At 43.0% G+C, this 21,166-nt stretch overlaps 1 protein-coding gene across 1 annotated transcript in view; it reads right to left on the reverse strand.

Moving 5' to 3' along the window:
* The window catches only part of necab1 (N-terminal EF-hand calcium binding protein 1), a 346,067-nt gene extending 325,396 nt beyond the window's left edge, over window positions 1-20,671 (reverse strand). The window contains exons 1-2 of the mRNA XM_068030830.1: window positions 20,573-20,671; window positions 14,085-14,109 (exon numbers count right to left, since the gene is read on the reverse strand). Coding sequence (XP_067886931.1) covers window positions 14,085-14,109; window positions 20,573-20,671 — 124 coding nt within the window. The remainder of the gene's footprint in view (window positions 1-14,084; window positions 14,110-20,572) is intronic.
* Window positions 20,672-21,166: the final 495 nt, after the last annotated feature.

Raw genomic sequence — 21,166 nt, forward strand, 5'->3', positions numbered from 1 at the left:
GCTTCACCCATAGGCTTAAACAATCAAGCACAGTGAACACAGATAAGTGGACAGACTGATACAATCAAACACTACATTTTTCCCCCTTTTAACTGAAGACATTATTTTTGAATTAAAGTAGATTAAACAGCAAACAAGTATACATCAAGTTATTTCTTAGTGTTCAACTTGTCTGCTTTCTCTAAGTACAGAAATAGTCTTTGAAATAGGAAGGTCTCTTAGGTCTGAGATTAGATTTATGAATTTGAGTTTGTGGATCTGTTTGATCAGCTTGATGAGGTCGATGATCAATATCACTCATAGGAAAAGGAAATGTTTCCTCATGGAACGACTATCCTCAAAATATCCTGCTCTGCTCCCTATAAAACATTTTGCATTCCACTTGGTGTTGTCATCTAACAGATAAGCATTGGTACTGAGAAAATGTTTAATCTGCTTTGGACCTGATTCTGTTGAAGCAAGTTTGTGGTCACAATTTGGCTGTTTGATTCGAACCCAATCTCCAACTTGAAATTGTGGTTCCCTTGCGCCTGTACACTTGTCAAAGTTTGCTTTAGCTTTACCTTATTACTTTGCGATTTCATCTGCTTTCGCTCTGACATTCTCTTTAATTGGTAGTGAAGGCTTAAGAATGGTCAGTCAGATGCGAAAGTTGCAAACTATCATAAGTTCGGCTGGTGTCTTTCTGGTCAGAGAGTAAGTAGGCTTTACTCCAGCTGCTGTCACTTGGTTACCTAGAAAGTCAATCTCGGGTGCCGCAAATATACATTTGTCCTTGTTTAGCTTCAAATTGTGTTTTACAAGTTGAGTGAGCACGGCTGATAATTGTTGACCATGTTCAGCTTTGTCCCTTCTGTGGACAACGACATTATCAAGTAGTTTGAGCGTCCCCTCAAATCCGAGAAGGCTGAAGAAATGATCTTCTGGAATGCACTGAGTGCTGAACTTAGTCCATAGGGCATTCTGCGGTACTGAAACAAACTTTCATGAGTAACAAAAGCAGTAAGATATCGGCTTTGTTCCTCTAGAGGTATCTGAAGATAACTGTTGTATATCAAGCTTTGTGAAGACTGTGGAGTCATGAAATGATGCTGACAGTTCTTGAATTGTAGGAAGTGGATACTTGTCTGGTATGATAGCTTTGTTGACTGCCTTTAGGTCAATGCATAAACTAGGTTCACTATTTTTCCATTGTGCACTGACTAGATTTGATATCCACTGCGATGAGTCGATTCGCTCGATGATACCATCTGTTTCTAGTCGTTTCAGCTCCTGTGACACTTCAGCACAGATTGCAAATGGCAACTGTCTCAAACTTTTGTGAAACTGGTGAATTGATGTGTCAACACAAGGAGCATGACAGTACCCTTTGATCTCCTCAAATCCAGTAATAAGGAAGGATACTGGCATGTAGATTCTACATTATCAATCCTATTGATGTGTACTCTGGTGGGGTTTGAATCCAAGCCTATTGAAAAGATTTACTCCCATAAGGCTTTGGCCTTTAGCTACACAGAAAGTGAATCTGTCCAGGGTGACATTTTTATAGCGTACTGGAACTGTGATCATCCCCGAAACTGGAATTATAGTGTCGTCATAAGTTTGAAGAGTGTCTGTTGCAGGAGTGAGAGAGAATTGCGAAAAATGCCGATGGTAGAGTTTGTCACTCAAAATAGATACTTAGCGCCAACGTCAATAAAAGGTGCCACTGAGATGCCTGCGACCTCGACTGAGCACTCCTTGAAGTGACCTGGTGCTTTACCTTTTGTGATGGTAAATACATGTTGTACCTCACTCTCAGGGAGAGACTCTCCTACATGTTGAACTGATGAAGTGTTTTTCTTTAACGAACTGCACATCTTTGCAAAATGGTTCCATATTAAGCATGAGTTACACTTTTTCCCTTGAGCTGGACATGGCATTGTGACTCAGTGAACATTTCCATAATTTGGCCACAATTTTGAAGATAACTGACTGTGATGGAGCACGTTTTAATGAGGTTACTGAGGTCTTCTTGTTCTTAACCCCTGTACTGAAGCTGGTTGGGCAAGCTGTGTCTGCAACCCTGAGTCGAAGGGTGCATGGGTGTGTAACCTCTTTGAATCTAACATAGCAGATTCAATCTGTGCATGTGTGTGTAACCTCTTTGAATCTAACATAGCAGGTTCAATCCGTGCATGTGTCTGTAACTTCTTTGAGTCTAACATAGCAGATTCGATCTGGACTGTCACGGTTATGGCTTTTTCTATGGTTAAATCATTATCCTCCATGAGGAAATACTCCCTAACTTGTGGAATTGAAGTTCTTTCAATTAATTGGTCACAAATTAGTTCATTGGTTAGTGCACCAAATTTACATGTAACTGCCAATTACTGCAATGCTGTCACGTATTGTTTAAGGGCTCACCATGTCGCTGGGATCTCTGGTGGAATGCATATCGCTCTATCATCACACTTTTCATTGGCTCGAAGTATGTTTTGAGAACACTTACTGCCGTATCTTCTGTGCGCTGCTTGAATATCCGCTGGCCTTCTGCTCCAAGACAATGTACAAGTATTGCTTTCTAATGATTCACTGCTAAATCTGGGCTGCCCATTCCCTTAGCGAGCAATTAGGTCTTAAACCCCGAAATCCATCACTTCCAGCACAAGGGAGGATTCCCAACATTGAAAAAAATGATTCTTTCGCTAATAACATTAAATTTTGTTGAATCATCCTTGTTGCCACGTTTTGGTTATGTTAACGCCGGGTTGCTGGGTATTTATATATGTATATATATATGATTTATCTCAGAGAAATGCAGATATCACACTTGTATTAAATCACCAACTGGTTTATTTACAGCATTTTAAAATATCTCAGCACTTACAAGATCTCAGTGCAATGTCTTCTCAGAGCAGTCTGTTTTCTGTAGAACATTCGAGTCCTGCTCTTTTAGTTTCAGTGGCAAACTCTTAAGCTCCACCCATAGACTTAATCAATCAATCACAGTGAACACAGATAACTGGACAGACTAATACAATCAAACCCAGATCAGTCAAACACTGAATCCATTGGGTAAGATTGTGGCTTTTCTCTTTAGAGAAGCAAAGACTTGGAGGTGGTCTAATAGAGGCCTTTAAAATTATGAATGTGTTTGGTCAGGGTAGATATGGAGAGAATGTTTCCACGTGGGAGAATCCAAAACTAGGGCCCATGAATACAAGATAGTTACTAATATATCCAATACAGAAATAAGGAGAAATTTCTTTACTCAGCGAGTGGTTACAATGTGGATCTTGCTATCACAGGAAGTGGTTGAGGCAAATGACTTACATGTTTTCAAGAGAAAAATAAATAAGTACATGAGAGAAAAAGGAATCAAAAGATATGCTGAACAGCTGAGATGAGGTAGATAGAATGGGAGGAGACTCACGTGGAGTATAAACACCAGGACAGACTAGTTGGGTGGAGCAGCTTGTTTTTGTGCTGAATATTTCATGTAATTCTATGCAATGCTGCATCGAGACATGATTATGTTACATCGTGTTGTGTTCAGATATGATCATGTTGCATCACGTTGTGTTGAGGTACCATCATGTTGCTTTGACACAGTATCATGTTGCTTTGATACAGTATCATGTTGCGTTGGGACACTTTCATGTTAGATCATGTTGTGTTGAGACACTATCATGTTGAATCAGGACCACCAAACAGAATGGATATCAAACAATAAACATGCTGATTAAGTCAGAGAATGTTCCTGAATCATTTAACCTGACAGATGATGAAAATAAAAAGCAGGGTACAATGATGACAAAGTTCAATTGAGCTTTCACCATCAAGGAAAATATGATTTATGAAAGGGCTAAATTAAAGCAGCAAGCGTCATTGCTTAAAGCAGGTGATCCACCATAAGCACGGCTAGCTGCAGCACCCTTCCAATGCGATGAAGCACATGGACAAGTAAATCACAAATGATATCCTATTTGACTGTGACCATGCCACACTATGCTTCCTCATCCTTCTCGACTTCTCTGCAGCCTTTGACATGGTTAACTACACCATCCTCCTTGAATGCCTCTCCTCCATTGTCCTGTTGAGTGGGACTGCCTTTGCCTGGTTCCATTCTTATCTATCCAGTCATAACCATAAGAATCACCTGCAATGACTTCACTTCCTGCTCACACACCATTTCCTCTAGAGTCCCCCAGGAGGTACTTCTCATCTACATTCTTCACTTCGGCGACATTTAAACACAATGTCAGGATCCACATGTACGCAGATGATACCCAGTTCTACCTCAACACCAGCTCTCTCAAATTCATCACTACCTGTGTTATTAGGCTGCTTATCTGACATCCAGTATTGGAATAGCAGAAATTTCCTCGAGTTAAACACTAAGGAGACCAAATTCCATTCTCCAGCCACCAATTCCATCCCATTTATGGCCATTGTTTCAGACTAAACTAGACTTTTTGCAACCCCTGTATCCTCGTTGAACCTGAGCTGAATTTCTGACCAAATAGCCTTTCCTTCCTCTCCTTCATTAAGACAGCCAATTTCCACCTCTATAATATCGCTCATCTTTGTCCCTGCCTCATCCGCTCCTCAACCCTTGATCCATGCTTTCGCTGTCTCCAGAATTGACTATTCCAATGTGTTCCTGACCAGCCTCCCATCTTCCAGCCACCATAAATGTGGGCTCATCTAAATCTCTGCACCAATTCTATTCACCCATCATCCCTATGCCCAAATGCATTCATTTTAAAATTGTCATCTTCATGATCAAATATCTCATGGACTCATCCCTCCCTATCTCTGTTACCTACTCCTGCTCTACAATCTTCTAAGAACACTGCAATCCTGCAGTTTTGGCCTCTTGCCCATCCCCAACTTCATTCAACCCACCATTGGTGGCCACATCTTCAGCCGGCTAGGATCTAAGCTGTGGAATTTCTTCCGCAAACCTCACTGCCACTCCACCTCTCTCTGCTCCTTTAAGATACTCAGTAAAAACTATCACTTTGACTAAGCTTTTGGTCACCTGTCCTAACGTCTGCATCACTTTGAGCCATTTTACTATGTTAAAGATGCTATATAAATGTAAGTTTATATTGCTGTTATTAAACCATTTCAAACACAGGAAGAATTCTAATGATAATAAAAGTAAAATAGTGCAGATGCTGGAAATCTGAAATAAAAACAAGAAATGCTGGAAATACTCAGCAGGTCTGGCAGCATCTGTGGAGAAAGAAGCAGAGTTAACGTTTCAGGTTAGTGACCCTTCATCAGAACTGGCAAAGGTTAGAAATGTAATAGGTTTTAAACAAATAAAGTGGAGGTGGGGCAAGAGATAACAAAAGTAAAGGTGTTGATAGGACAGGGTCACAGAGAATAACTGACCAGAAGGTCATGGAGCAAAGGCAAACAATATGTTAATGGTGTGGTGAAAGACAAAGCATTAGTGCAGAAAGGGTGTTAATGGACAGAAAAATGAACAGCCCTGGCCCAAAGCACAAACATGAAAAAAACAGTGGGCAGGCACATGGTAAGAAAAATGAATGATGAAACAAATTAAAACAAAATAAAAAGAAAAAGGAAAAAATAAAAAATAACTGAAAATAAAAAGGGGGGTCCGTCATGCTCTGAAATGTTTGAACTCAATGTTCAGTCCGGCAGGCTGTAGTGTGCCTAATCGGTTGCTTTGATGTTCACTGTCCTGCAGCAATCCCAGGACAGAGATGTGGGCATGAGAGCAGGTGGGGGGGGGGGGGTGTGTTGAAATGGCAAGCAACCGGAAACTCGGGGTCGTGCTTTTGGACTGAATGGAGGTGTTCCACAAAGCGGTCACCCAATCTGCGTTTGGTCTCCCCAATACAGAGGAGACCACATTGTGAGCAGTGAATACAGTATACTAAATTGAAAGAAATACAATTAAATTGCTACTTCACCTGAAAGAAGTGTTTGGGGCCTTGAATAGTGAGGAGAGAGGAGGTAAATGCGCAGGTATTACACCTCCCGCGATTGCAGGGGAAGGTGCTGTGGGAAGGGGACGAGGTGTTGGGGGTAATGGAGGAGTGGACCAGGCTGTCACGGAGGGAATGATCCCTTCGGAATGCTGACAGGGGAGGGAAGGGGAAGATGCGTTTGGTAGTAACATCACGCTTGATGTGGCGGAAATGGCGGAGGATGATCCTTTGGATGTGGAGGCTGGTGGGGTGGAAAGTGAGGACAAGGGGAACTCTGTTGTGGTTCTGGAAGAGAGGGGAAGGGGTGAGGGTAGAAGTGCAGGAAATGGGCCGGACACAGTTGAGAACCCTGTCAAGCACAGTGGGGGGGGGGGGGGGGAATCCTCAGTTGAGGAAAAAGGAAGACATATCAGAAGCGCTGTCATGGAAGGTTGCATCATCAGAGCAGATGCGTCAGAGATGGAGAAACTGGGAGAATGGAATGGTGTTCTTAAAGGAGGCAGGGTGTGAAAAAGTGTAATTGAGGGAGCTGTGTGACTCGATCCAGTGAATGTAATAAATGTGGGTGACTGCCACACATCACAAAATCACAAAAGCATTAACATTGCCCCATATGTGACAAAAATGGCCATTTCATGAACGTATATTAATGCTATATTTTTGGGTTTTTTACTTTAAAGATTTATTTTGGGTTCACGCATATGCAAACCCTTGTTCTTATAAGCTTAAATGTGCTCTTACTTGTCCAATATCAAGATATAATGAGCCTGGGGTTGAACATAGGAACATAAGACCAGGAGTAGTCCATTCAGCCCCAAGAGCATGTTCCATCATTCAATGAGACTATGGCTGATCTTGATCTTATCTTCATCCACCCAACTTGGCTCCAAACCCAGTAACACTATTAGCCAGCAAAAATCTATCAACCTCACATTTAAAATTATTAATTGAGTTAGCATCTACTGCTTTTTGTAGCAGACAGCACCACATTTCCACCATACTTTAAGCGAAGAAGTATTTCTCAATTTCTCTCCTGAATGGCCTGGCTCTTATTTTTAGATTATGTCCCATTGTCCTAGCCTCTCCCACCATCAGAAAAGGTTTATCTCTAACTACCCTACCAATTCCTTTCAAAATCCACAAACGACAATCAAATCACCCCTTAACCTTTTATATTCCAGGGACTATAAGGCTAGTTTATATAATTTCTCTTTATAATCTAACAGAGCAGAAGGACAAGTTCGGGTGTATACCCCAAATAAGTGTTCTTTATGCAGACGGGAAAGTATAAGGAATAAACTGAATGAATTGCAGGTGCAAATTCAACTTAGAGGGTACAATATGATAGCCATTGCTGAGTCATGGCTGCAAGACAGTCAAGACTGGGAACTGAATATAGCAGGTTGTAAGGCCTACAGGGAGGATAGGCAATCTGGTAGAGGGGGGGAGTAGCACTAGTAATAAAGGATGGAATTTCTTCTGTGATAGATGACATAATGAGAGATAAGCAGGCAGTAAATACCTTATGGGTAAAATTAAGAAATTGAAAAGGATTTAAAACTATATTGGGAGTTCTATTTAGGCCCTGTGGTAGCAGCTGTACAGTGGCAGAATGTATTAATGCAGAAATTAGACAGCTGCTAGGCAGAAAAATGGGGCAAGTGTGAGGATAGATCAGAGTACTTTCAAAATTGTGAGAAGCTAGAAGCAATGGAAGTCCAAAGATGGGCAGCACAATGGTGCAGTGGTTAGCACAACAGCCTCACAGCTCCAGGGACCCGGGTTCAATTCTGGGTACTGCCTGTGCGGAGTTTGCAAGTTCTCCCTGTGACAGTGTGGGTTTTCGCCGGGTGCTCCGGTTTCCTCCCACAGCCAAAGATTTGCAGGTGATAGGTAAATTGGCTGTTGTAAATTGCCCCTAGTGTAGGTAGGTGGTAGGGAATATGGGATTACTGTAGGGTTAGTATAAATGGGTGGTTGTTGGTCAGCACAGACTCGGTGGGCCGAAGGGCCTGTTTCAGTGCTGTATCTCTAAATAAATAAATACAGTTGTTCAATATCCAGACAGCTTGCAGGAGTAAAGGAAACAGTAATGCTCCATGTCACAGTTAAGCATCAGGTCACGAACAAGCACCAGGTAGGGGCTAAGTTTCGGTTTGCGGTCGAGCACCAGGTCGAGATCAGGGTTGATCAAAAGCTAGTTCGGAAACCTGGAAGTCCCCGAATGCGGATATGACAGATATGGAAACAGAAGCTGAGCAGGGAAATCAAGAGTTGTACTCAAGTCAGACAGCAACAAAAACAACACATGCAAGAGAAGAGTGATAGGGCTGAAGATATAATTCCAGTAGAAATGAATGTAGAAGATTCACAACTTACCTTAATTGTTCATACAGCTGTAGTAGTGTCTGTTATCTTGGAAGGAGTACATGAAATCCTAAGTCACATTTCCTTTTGCAAAACTGGTGTGAAACTGACTAGTTATTCCAATAACAGTATCCCAGTGGTAGGTCAAGTTTGTGTTAGGATGGAATATGATGATGCATCCTATTACTTGCCATTGGTGGTAGTTGGAGGGTACAACGTCTCGCTGATGGGAAGGAATTGGTTTAAGAAGGTACAGTTAGCTGTCCCACAGACTAGTCAAGCAACAGCCTGACATAGTCATACTCACGGAATCATACCTGACAGACAATGTCCCAGACTCTGCCATCACCATCCCCGGGTATGTTCTGTCCCACCAGCAGGACAGACCCAACAGAGGTGGCGGCACAGTGGTATACAGTAGGGAGGGAGTTGCCCTGGGAGTCCTCAAACATCGACTCTGGACCCCATGAAGTCTCATGGCATCAGGTCAAACATAGATAAGGAAACCTCAAGGTTGTGCTGATTACCACCTACCGCCCTCCTTCAGCTGATGAGTCAGAACCCCTCCATGTTGAACAGCACTTGGAGGAAACACTGAGGGTGGCAAGGGCACAGAATGTACTCTGGGTGGGGGACTTCAATGTCCATCACCAAGAGTGGCTTGGTAGCACCCTACTGACAGACCTGGCCGAGCCCTAAAAGACATATCTGATAGACTGGGTATGCGGCAGGTGGTGAGGGAACCAACAAGAGGGGAAAACATACTTGACCTCGTCCTCACCAATCTGCCCACTGCAGATACATCTTGCCATGATAGTATTGGTAGGAGTGACCACCGCACTGTCGTTGTGGAGATGAAGTCCCGTCTTCACATTGAGGATATCCTCCTTCGTGTTGTGTGGCCCTACCACCGTGCTAAATGGGATAGGTTTTGGGATAGATCTAGCAACACAAAACTGGGCATGCATGAGGCACTGTGGGCCATCAGCAGCAGCAGAATTGTACTCAACCACAATCTGTAACCTCATGGCCCGGCATATCCCCCACTCTACCATTACCATCAAGCCAGGAGACCAACCCTGGTTCAATGAAGAGTGCAGGAAAGCATGCCAGGAGCAGCACCAAACATAGCTCAAAATGAGGTGTCAATCTGGTGAAGCTACAACATGGGACTATCTGCGTACCAAACTGCGTAAGCAGCATGCGATAGACAGAGCTAAGCAATCCCATAACCAACAGATCAGATCTAAGCTCTGCAGTCCTGCCACATCCAGCCATGGATGGTGGTGGACAATTAAACAACTAACTGGAGGAGTTGGCTCCACAAATATCCCCATCCTCAATGATGGGGGAGCCCAGCACATCAGTGCGAAAGATAAGGCTGAAGCATTTGCAACAATCTTCAGCCAGAAGTGCCAAGTTGATGATCCATCTCCAATTTTGCAAAATTTTGATTGCCCTTTTAAAAGTTGCCTAGATTCAGGACAGACCTCTGTGAATTAGAAAGTGGTTAATATATCTCCACAATTTAAAATGTGAGATGAGAACCATACTAGGCAACTTTAGACCATATAAAATAGTTTATTAAAAGTCACAGATTCTCTGTTCTTACAGGAGTCTACTTTCTCAGTTATGGTGGGGTGCTGTCGACAGTCTTCTAGGCTTAATAACCAAGGTCTGAAATGTGGCATAAAAACAGACAGTGCTGGAAATACTCAGTAGGTCAGGCAGCGTCTGTGGAGACAGAAGCAGAGATAACGTTTCAGGTCTGTGACCTTTCATCAGTTCTGATGAAAGGTCACAGACCGGAAATGTTAACTCTGTTTCTCTCTCCACAGATGCTGCCTGATCTGCTGAGAGTATCTCCAGCATTTCCTGTTTTTATTTCAGATTTCCAGCATCTGCAGTATTTTGCTTTTATTTTAGTCAGAAATGTGGCACTTGCCTTTCTCAGTTTATTCCTGTATCTGCTAATCATTGCACTGGAGTATCCCTTCCTGGAAGTGACTCATTGCCTCGATCCGATATTGTTTTTCCATCCAGAAGAATTCAGCTCTCAGTCTTTCTTGTGAATAGCATCTGTCACCAATGTTGCAAGTTTATGCATTGCTCTGAGTCATTTTCCTAAAGCTAAGAGCAGCTTCACAAATCACCAATTCCACACCACATATTATTGTCTCCATTGTTGGAATTCTTAAGACGTTTGATTGTAAGTTTCAACTTCCAGTAAATCCTTTATACTTACTAAATAATTTCCATGAGATTGATAATAGTCCAACAGACTGCATCATGTTGTCTCCAAAGTAAGGTAAGGATACATATGCCAATTTCAACTTTTACCTTCTGGCAGATCCATTTTTACCTAGCAAGGCTCTGACACGACAATCATTTTCTTTATTATTTCCACGAGCCTATCAACTTTCCACAGAGAAAAATTAAATATATAAATATTCCCCCAAACCTTTTCTGGCCACTGTATAACCTAATCCTAACCCACGACAAATTTTCTAGTTCCTGTGAGGCTTCTGAACCTTACAGAATAAAGATGCCATTCTTTAAAGCAAGCTGGAGTTCCTGAAGCGACATTTCATTATGTCCATCATCATCAGGTAACCTTCTTCAACATGAGGAAGGTTAAACAAGAGGATTTTAAGGAGGATCTTAGAGGAGGAGAAGTGAGTAGAAAGCAGAGGAGTTTAGAAAGGCAATCATTTTTGAGCATGGGACCTAATAGGTAAAGGCACAGTCTAGTGGTGTGAAAGGAAAAGGGATGCACAAGAAACCAGAGTTGGAACGGGGCTATGAGAGCGGGGGGTGGGGGGGGGTGCGGGGTGGTGGAGTGGTTGCAGTGGGGGTGGAGGTTGTGTGGCTGGAGGAAGTTGCAGAGATAAAATGGGGCAAAACATTAGCATGAGAACTTTAAATTTGAAGTGTTGAGGGACTCAGTTGGTCAACAACGATGGGAGTGTTCAGTGAGAAAGACTTACTATGAAATATGATACAGGCAGCAGAGTTTTGGATGAGCTGAAATTTACAGAGTAGAGAATGGGAGGTTGGGCAAGACAATTAAGTCTGGAGGTAAGAAAGGGTTTTTGCAGGACATGGACTGAGGAAATGGCAGAGGCAAATAATGTTATTGGAGGTGAAAGTAATTGTCTTTGTGTTGGAGGGGATATAGAGCCAGAAAGCAGCTTGGGCTCAAGAAGGATGCTGAGGTTGTGAACAGTCTGGTTCACCTGCAACATTGGCTGAGGAGAGGAAGGAACTCGGTCGCAAGGATACAGAATTTGTTATAAGGGTCAAAGACAATGATTTCGGTGTGCCCAAAGATTAGCTGGAAATTATGGCGTATCCATGACTGGATGACGGAGAACAGTCTGGCAACACTGAGGAAGGGCAGAGTCAAAAAAGTGGTGGGAAGGTGGTACTGGGTGGTGTCAGCATTCATGTGGAAGTTGATTTCATGTTTCTGAATGATGCTGCCAGTTAGCAGCATGTAGATGAAGAAAGGGGGCAAGGCAAGAATAGATCCTGAGGAGATTCCAAAGGTACCAATGCAATAAGAAGAAGTCATTGCTAGAGATGCTCTGCTTACGATTAGACAGCTAACTGTGGAACCAAGTGAGCTGGACGGCAGTGGACAGACATTGAAGTTAGAATGGTGTGGTCAACCATGTCAGAGATTGCAGAGAAATCAAGAAGGAAAATAATACAGTATGGTCATGGTCATAGAGGTTGTAATTTATGACTTTGTTTAGGGTCATTTCAGTGCTGTGGCAGAGACAGAAATCTTAATGCAGAAATTCAAACACAGTGTTGCATGGAAAATGGGCACATATTTAGAAAGTGACAACACGGTCAAGAAATTTGGAGAGAAGGGGAGATTGGTGATGGAGTTATAATTTGCAAGGATAGAGGGGGAAAGTGTGGCTTTTGTATGGAAAGGGTATGATGACAGCCATCTTGAAAAGGCCAAGGCAAGTAGCTGAGAGGGAACCAATTTCAATGTAAGCTAGCATGGGAACCAAGAAGATCTGGCTCGACCACAACAAGCTTTATAACTCCTCACTCTCCTCTGTGGAAACCACCCACTATTCCAGAATCATCCTGGAGAGCAAATATAACATGCAGCTTTATTTCTCAACAACAAAACAATTTCCTCTCCCATCCCCCCTCCACTCTCACAATCCAAGTGTGAGGAACTCATGGACATTTTTCGTCATTAAAACCATCCATTCATCCACCTCTGCTGTTCCTGTTCTTCCCCCTGTCATTAAAGCTAAAACTCCCCTTTGCCCTAGCCCTGAACTTGTGACTCTATCTAGTTTCTTTCCCATTTCTCTTCAGGCCCTCTCCAAGCTCTTCTTTTATTATTTTTATTATTAGAGATACAACACTGAAACAGGCCCTTCGGCCCACAGAGTCTGTGCCGAACATCAACCACCCATTTATACTAATCCTACACTAATCCCATATTCCTACCAAACATCCCCACCTGTCCCTATATTTCCCTACCACCTACCTATACTAGTGACAATTTATAATGGCCAATTTACCTATCAACCTGCAAGTCTTTTGGCTTGTGGGAGGAAACCGGAGCACCCGGAGGAAACCCACGCAGACACAGGGAGAACTTGCAAACTCCACACAGGCAGTACCCAGAATCGAACCCGGGTCCCTGGAGCTGTGAGGCTGCGGTGCTAACCACTGCGCCACTGTGCCGTCTATGAAACTCATCTCCTGTTCCTTTGATCCATTTCCCACTAAATTGCTAACCATCCAACTGTTAATAAGAGGATCATTATTAAAAGAAAAGCTTTGAGAGGACAGTTTCATAGCGAATTTAGAGAGAGGTCAAAGTGAGATGAGATAGAGGCGGAAATCACTGAGGATGAGGAGTTGCTCAGTGGAGAGGGTGAGGGAAGAAAGGGGGAAAGATATCTAAAGGAGAAACTTGGACTGAAGCTTGGGAGGGCGGTAAAGAATGAGGATTTTAAAGAAGAGATGAAGTGGTGGAACAAAGTTTGGTGATTGAAGGAGGAGAAGCAACCAGAGTGGTAGAGGGTGAGACCAAGGGGTGTCTTGTTGTAAAGAGCCAAACCACCATCATGGTAATTTAGAGACTATAGCCAAAGGGCAAGCCTTCGGTAATGGGCAAGCTAGGACGTAAATGCAATTATACATAAGCTCATGAATGGCAAGGACCTTGTTCATGAGTGAATTGACATTCTAGAGGGCAATGCAGAAAGAAGCAATGATTGTGGATCCACAGTTTCCAATCTTCAAATGGTGATGAAACCTTCCACTCCTTTCACTCCTCCTACCACTCCTCCATGGGATGCACTCATCTAAACTTTCCCTATCCCGAGAGATAAATTTGATAAAGGTCTCCCCTCCATTCCTCCATCCACCCTCCCTTCCACCATCCCACCCTTCCCTCTCGTTCACCCCCTCCCCACCTGTCTCCCAACCACACTTTGCCATTAAAATTAGTGCTACAATGGAATGTAAGCAACTCAGTATAGGTGTTGAGAAGGAATTTATCTGAGTCAGTTTAACATTGCTCAATGTCAACCCAAAATTCAAATTAAAGCAAATTTTCATCTCAAATCTTAACCTCAATGTGCCTACAGGATATGAGAACATGTATTTCCTTTTATGGAGTCGCATTAACGACATAGAAAAGCCTGCTACAGAGGTCTCCATTTTTTTAAGCAAATAATGGAGGAACTGTTAATATCTGATCCAAAACTTCAAAACTCTTACCATTTTTGTCTGCTCTCCGTAAAATCTGAAATAAATCACACACAAAAAAAGTATCATCAGTTTCATACACAGAAAAATCAGCCTTGGTGAAGAAACTCAATCTGGAAAAGTTGCCAGCCTAGCTTTTTTTAAGCAATATTAATGAAATGAGACTGATAAAGTTATTCATAGTTCTTGCAAGTGAATCACCTAATTTCTATAATATGGATGATGTTTAGAATATCACAGGTTAAGCGAAAAAAAATAAGCTGGACAGGGATTCAATTGAATTAGGACATTTGACACTTGTATTACTTACACTCATTGGATTGAATTGAATGAACCTGCTGCCGGGACCGGTGGCGTACCCAGAAAAGGGCACCGTTCCCATCCATCACATGGGTGGCCGACCCACCATGATTACGCAGAAGGCAGCCATTTTGCATAGTAGAGGCATGGGTGCACCCCCGCCCCCCCCCCCCCCCAATCAGATGGTGGGGGCAGGAGGGGAGTCTGTGATTATGGCATCAGATGACTGCAGAGCAGGTGATGGCACCATATTTAAAGGCCTGCCAGCCCTGCAATCACTCTTGCCTTATAGTCACTTTGCAGTGTACTACTGAAACCAGACTCGAGCTCAATCCTCAACCCTCCGAGGAGGACAGCAGAGGATACCCGAGGCAAGACACAGGATGGCCCTAGGGTTTAGTGATGCTTCCCAGCAGATTCTCCTCTAGGCTGCAAGGGAAAGGTGGGAGGTCCTCTTCAGCGATGGCAAGAAGAGGTTCTCCTGCCTGGGTGGAGATCACAGAGGAGGTCAGCAGCTGTGGGGTCACCCACCGGAACTGGGTCCAGTGTCAAAAGAGGATCAACGACCTCCTGTGTTCAGCCAAGGTGAGTGCTCCATAACACTCTCCTTTTTGGGGAGTGCATGTGACTATGCAGGAGGGTGATCGACATGGAGTAGGTAGCACTATCACATGATAGCAGAGGGGCTAGGGTTTCATCTCATCTTGGCAGATGCATGGCTGCATCTCAGCCACGGACCACCTTCCTTCACTTCCTTCATAGCTCACCCAGCTTAACTCCCCAGACAGTGTGTGTCAACATGAGATACATCAGATTCTCCAGTAGAACACAAGGGCTGATATTAGCAGAACTGTCATGTTGATCTCTCTGCTAAGCTCTATTATCTCCATCCTTCTTCTTGCAGGGCAAGATGACCCACAATATGAGGGAGATAGTTTGGACTGGCAGAGGAGTTCCAGATCTGCATCCTCTCACCTCTGCTGAGGACGCGACATTGGAGCTGGCTGGCACCCAGGGTGACTGTACTATTTTGGCCAGGGAGACTGGAGTCCTTGTGCATAAAGTGAGGAGTGATTCCCATTGGCATACTTATTAATTTTGGAGACACAGATCATGCGTGGTTGGCATGACAAGATCTGTATAACATAACCCACAAATGTTTGTGTTCTCTCATGCAGATCAGCGTGCGCAGGGGACCAAACCACAGGGGGACAGTTGTCCACCTCTGAGGAAGAGCACCACTTGAAAGACAATTTCTTAGAAGAACTGTTAGGACTTGACATTTCAGACAATGTGCTCTGCCCATCTTCTGGAGAGGTGATGTTGATTGAGGGCTAAAGATTGACCAGAAATAACTCCTCTGCTCTTCGTCAATATAGTGCCATAGGATCTTTTATGAACACATGGGAGAGTAGACAGGGTCTCAGTTTAACATCTCACCTGAAAGGTAACACCGCCAACAGTGCAGCACTCCCTCAGTGCTGCCCTGGAGTATCAGCATTGATTTTTGCGCACAAATCCTGGAGTGGGATTTGAACCTATAACATTGTGACTCACAGGCAAGAGTGCAACTAACTGAGCCACCACTAACACAGAGGGTTGAATTTTACCATCCCTTGAGGATGGGCTGGGAGGCAGGAAAGCTATCAAAATGGTATGACGAGACATCAGCAAGGTGCCCGATGTCTTCCCACTGGAAAGTGGAAAATCAGCCACCCATTGGGAGGCCAATTGAGCCACTTAAGTGGCCAATTAAGGGCCACTTCTGTCCTCCATGAGCATTTTGCCTGTGTCAGGAGGGCCATGACCATGTGGGAAGACCATCCAATGAAACCTAGAGGACTCCCAGCAGACTCCGGTGGGGACCCTTCCTTTAGGGGCATTCCATGGCCCACAAAGGGACTCCACAGCAGTAATGGCTGCCCCCATGACAATGGTGCTACCTGTCCTCAGCGACCTCCCTAATAGGATGGCAGCCCTAGCAGCAGCCACTTCATTGGTTGCCTCCAGCAAAGTGCGGTCCCGGTCCCATCAACCACCGAAGTGGGGTTGCCTCCCGCTTTCAGTACCAGCTGTGGGATTTCTGCCACCTCAGAAAAATTCCAATCAATGTTTCCATTGGGTTTTTAGAAGAACTATGGACCAAGTACACTAAAAACACAGGGATTGACTTTTACCCACAAACATGCATAATGAAAAAGTGAGAGTTGTTTGCTATTGTATTGCCACCATACATTAAATAATTCTTCAGTTTACACAATTTTTAAAATGCCATTGACATCTTGTATTACGTATAAATCTAGGTTGTAGACTTAGTGAGATAACAAGTCTCCAAAAATTTCAGTAACTAAAAGCATTATTGTGATAGAAACTATCCAGATGTCCTTGAATAACTAGAAATGGTAAATTCCAAAAATCCACTCAAAATGTCATATTTTGATTGTCAGAGTAGGTTTGTAAAGGGTCTATTTTTGTAGCAATATAAACTTTAATATTTTGTTTTTCTGATATTTGTTTTCAATTTAGCTTTGGCACATTGCATCATCAGCAGCTACAATGATCTGATTTCATATTGAGGTATTGACTACTTCATTAAACCCTCCTTTAACAGGAAGGGTAGAAACAACAAAAATGTCATTTCACAATAAATTGTTCCACAGTCTTTACTTCCATGCTTCTATCTGGAAGTTTATTCCACACAATGATTTCTCTTTGTATGAAGGATACTTTACTGAGATTAGTCCTAAAGTTAAATTTTACTAATTTGAACCCATGTACCCTTATTCTATTCTTGCAGCTTAAGTTAATGGAATATTCCACTTGATCTATACCTTTAAGCATCTTATATACTTCTAAAAGATCACCTCTCAGGCATTTTCTCTCTCAGCTGAAAAGCTCAGGATGCCTAATTCGTAATGGGCCAGAAACAGGAGGAAAATGGCCAACATACTCTGATGGTATGTCTGTTCACATGGATGTGAAAGCCATGCTAAATTGGTCTATGCCTGCTTATCATGAAACAGTGAGCTGCCAACGCTACTCACACTATTTATGGGTAGTTTGTCTATCAGGGGAGTGATAATTGGATGTCACTGATGTTACAATCAGAAGAGGAGTGGTCGAAGGGCTCCCCTCTTTTCCCTCTCTTTATTAGGCCACAACAGGTTTAGTTCCTTTTTTAAAGTGGATATACTTGCCAATTCAGTGAGTGTTTTACTATTTACATGCTGTGACCATAAAAAGAACCAATCAGACAGGTTTTCTTGAGTTTAACAAAGAAAGATATTAGCTTTATTGTACTTAAACTGATCTAAGTAAAAAAATAAACTATGTTCCAACTTACACACACACACACACACACACACACACACACACACACACACACACACACACACACACACACACACACACACACACACGGGCTTCACACACTCACACAAATAGGTTACAAAGTGGGGAAGGATAGATTGGTCAAATTAGAGCCCAGCAAAATAAAAGGGCATATACAGGCTGTGGAGGTTGGTGACTTGGCTGGCTTCAGGCTGAATTCAGTGGTCCTGAGGTTTCCAGGTTGAATATGTGGATGGCTGACTTGGTGGATCTCCTGGAGACAGCAATGCAGATGATTTCCTTCATGGGGTCTCAATCTGCATCAGTGTTTTGCCTAGGTGGTAACGGCCAGCAGGCAGGGTTTGAAGCTTGCAAGGTGGATTGGAGAGAGTGAGGGAGGAGGGACCCCACTTGGGTCTTCTCTTGTCAGTCTGTAGCTGCTTGTCTGGTTTCTGCAGAGAAGACCCTAGCTTAAGCATAGAGATGGTGGTGTCACATGACCATCGCCCAGTGATTCAACATGGTGGTTACCAGTGTGTATTCCCTCTTTACACTTAATCAGTCCATGTTTTTGAATTCCTTTCTCACAACCATAGCCCCATTGTTCAAGTGATTAGGTTTGAGTGGTTCATCTCCACCAGTTTAATGTCCCAAGTGATGGTCTTAATGTCTTGCTAATGGGAACTAGATAGGTAGTTCACTCAGATTCCCCAAGTCATTGTTCTTGCTGGGACTGGGCAGACAATTCATCTCCACCTCAATGCATTGACATGTGGATTATAGTGATGGAAATTGGAGTGGCCACCTTAGCTGCCAGTAGAGCCACCTTTTATCTGTTTCTTTGTCTTTTAAATTTAATTCAGGTTTCCAGCCGGTGGATTTAAAAAAATCATCATTTGACATAGCACATTTTCGTGGCAATTAAAGACAGCACCTCTTAAAAAGGTGGTGCACTGTGGCTTTAATCAGTTCTGTTTTGAACTCAACTGAAATAACAGGCAGAATGTCTCCCTGCTTTTCAGATGTATCTTTGAAGGTGCCAGTGAAGGAGGTTGGCAGGAGGAGGGACCTCATCATTCCACCCAGCAGCAACATAGTTTCCTGGCTCGCTTTGAGGCAACAATGGGCAGAGAAGGCAAAACAGATCAACATCAGAAGCATTGTTCTAAGGACCTGGCTCAAATGTATAAAAAAGTTCAATGAACTAACATGGGCTATTAAAGTAAATATGCTTCTTGAGTGTTAGGCAATGACTTCCTGATTGAAGTTAAGACCAACCAAATCAGGTGTTTTTATGGACAAATTTAGCAAACCAGATGTTATTCAGGTGCATTTTAATATTTAAATCAATGCTGTGCTCCTAATGGGGCCACCTAATAGAATCTTAGAACCAATGTGGTGGTGAGCCTGGTGCACACACAAGTTCTTCATTGCTGTGCCAGTTCCATACCAGAAAATATGACTGCACAATGTGGAATTTAGACCCCCAAATATCTTGTGTTTTTTTCTCATAACTCAGACTCCTGAAATTAGGATTAGTCTCAAGGCTTCTCGCTATACTTCCAGCATCTGGATGTCTCTCTTCTGGATTGGCTACCAGATAAAATGGGGCTCTCAACAATAGCCTATGTCGACAGTAACTCTGAAACATTCTTTACTAAAGATTTTACTGGATAATTATGTGTCAAAATAAGTGTTTTCATAGGTCTTGTTATATTTGCCACTTTTACTTTTACCTTTGAGTGGCGCAGTGGTTAGCACCGCAGCCTCACAGCTCCAGTGACCTGGGTTCTGTTCTGGGTACTGCCTGTGTGGAGTTTGCAAGTTCTCCCTGTGACTGTGTGGGTTTCTGCCGGGTGCTTCGGTTTCCTCCCACAGCCAAAGACTTGCAGGTTGATAGGTAAATTGGCCATTATAAATTGCTCCTAGTGTAGGTAGATGGTAGGAGAATGGTGGGGATGTGGTAGGGAATATGGGATAAATGGGTGGTCGTTGGTCAGCACAGACTCGGTGGGCTGAAGGGCCTGTTTCAGTGCTGTATCTCTCTATGACTCTAATAAATAATAAAGCCTATCGTAACTATTTAGAAACTGAGATTAAATACTGGAGTTTACAGCATAGAAATATTTGCTCTGGTTATATTTAAAAGCTGAGACACATTTTAATTTATAATTCCAAAATTAAAGTTTTAGCGTGAATAACTTCCAATTCTATTGAAACTTTTTTGGGCGGTTTCATTTGCTCATATTTGGCGTTATATGAGGAGGACGAGGACCACAGATTGTATCCTGTCGAATTGCATCCTCCGATCCCAAACCAGGGTGTTCTGCTAACCGGCAGCCCCAAAGATTTACTGTCTCCTCTCTCCCATCCGACAGGTCATTTATCTTTCATTTGAAATCGATTTTATTCAACTTTAATTCTTTTAAAAAAGCGGAATCGTAGCTTTAACGACGCTGCTTTAGCAGATTCAATTACATGTTCAAATATTTCACTGCTACCAAAGGGCCAAACATTTAATCCAAAGACCCTACCAATTATTCACCATTCTCAGCAATGGAAAGGGGCACCATATATTCGAAGTATTTCTTCATCACTTCGCTGACTCCCAGATTTTTATTCAAGGACGTTAATCATTATGCTACCTAACATATTTGAAAATCTATTTCTCCTACTAAAATATGAATCCTGCTTCTCATTTCGCTTCCTCACACACTCGCTCATATATTAGGAGTTGTTTAAATATATTACAACACCGTGCATTAAAGTGGGTCTGGCTTGTGCTGCAGTTGCTGTCATTCTAAATTAGGTTAGTTAGGAATAACCATGTTAGGTTGATTACATTTCACGGAATTTTAGCTGGTACTCACATCGCGGAAAATCGACATGCCTTTCTTTCGCTGAAGCGGCGAACTGTCATCGCAATCTGATGCTTCTGAAGAAAGAGGAAGTGTTTCCGGACAAGCCATGATTTAATAGATCGCAACGAACTTAACGACGTTGTTCGTCTGATTGAGACTAATGAACTAATAAGAAAAGCAGCACAACTCCCTGTTACCAATATCTTCCTGACGACTGCTCTGTGATGGTTTGGTTTTGTTCTGGAAAGGTTGCTGCTGCTGCTGCTGTTGCTGTCCGCTCTTCACTGAAGGTATCGCGGGGATGCTGTCGCCAGCACGCACTCATTCACAAGTCGAGAGATGCTCACAAGCATCACCTCGGGCAGAACCAAGCACAGATTCTGCTGCCTCCACACAACCTCCGCTCGAAAAGACTGTGCAGCTGGCTGGGCACATTATTATCACAGCATGCAACACACAGCTCTCTCTCTCTCTATTTCTTTCTCTTTTCCCTTCTCTTCCCACCCCATTTTCCTCTCTTCTGTTTCTCTACAATCTCCCAGTCCTCTTTCTCTCTTCATAGTTTGATTTCTCCCTATCTAGTTTCTGTAACTTTTTTTTCCT

The sequence above is a fragment of the Heterodontus francisci genome, chromosome 5, assembly GCF_036365525.1.
Source record: "Heterodontus francisci isolate sHetFra1 chromosome 5, sHetFra1.hap1, whole genome shotgun sequence".
Taxonomy (NCBI): Eukaryota; Metazoa; Chordata; class Chondrichthyes; order Heterodontiformes; family Heterodontidae; genus Heterodontus; species Heterodontus francisci.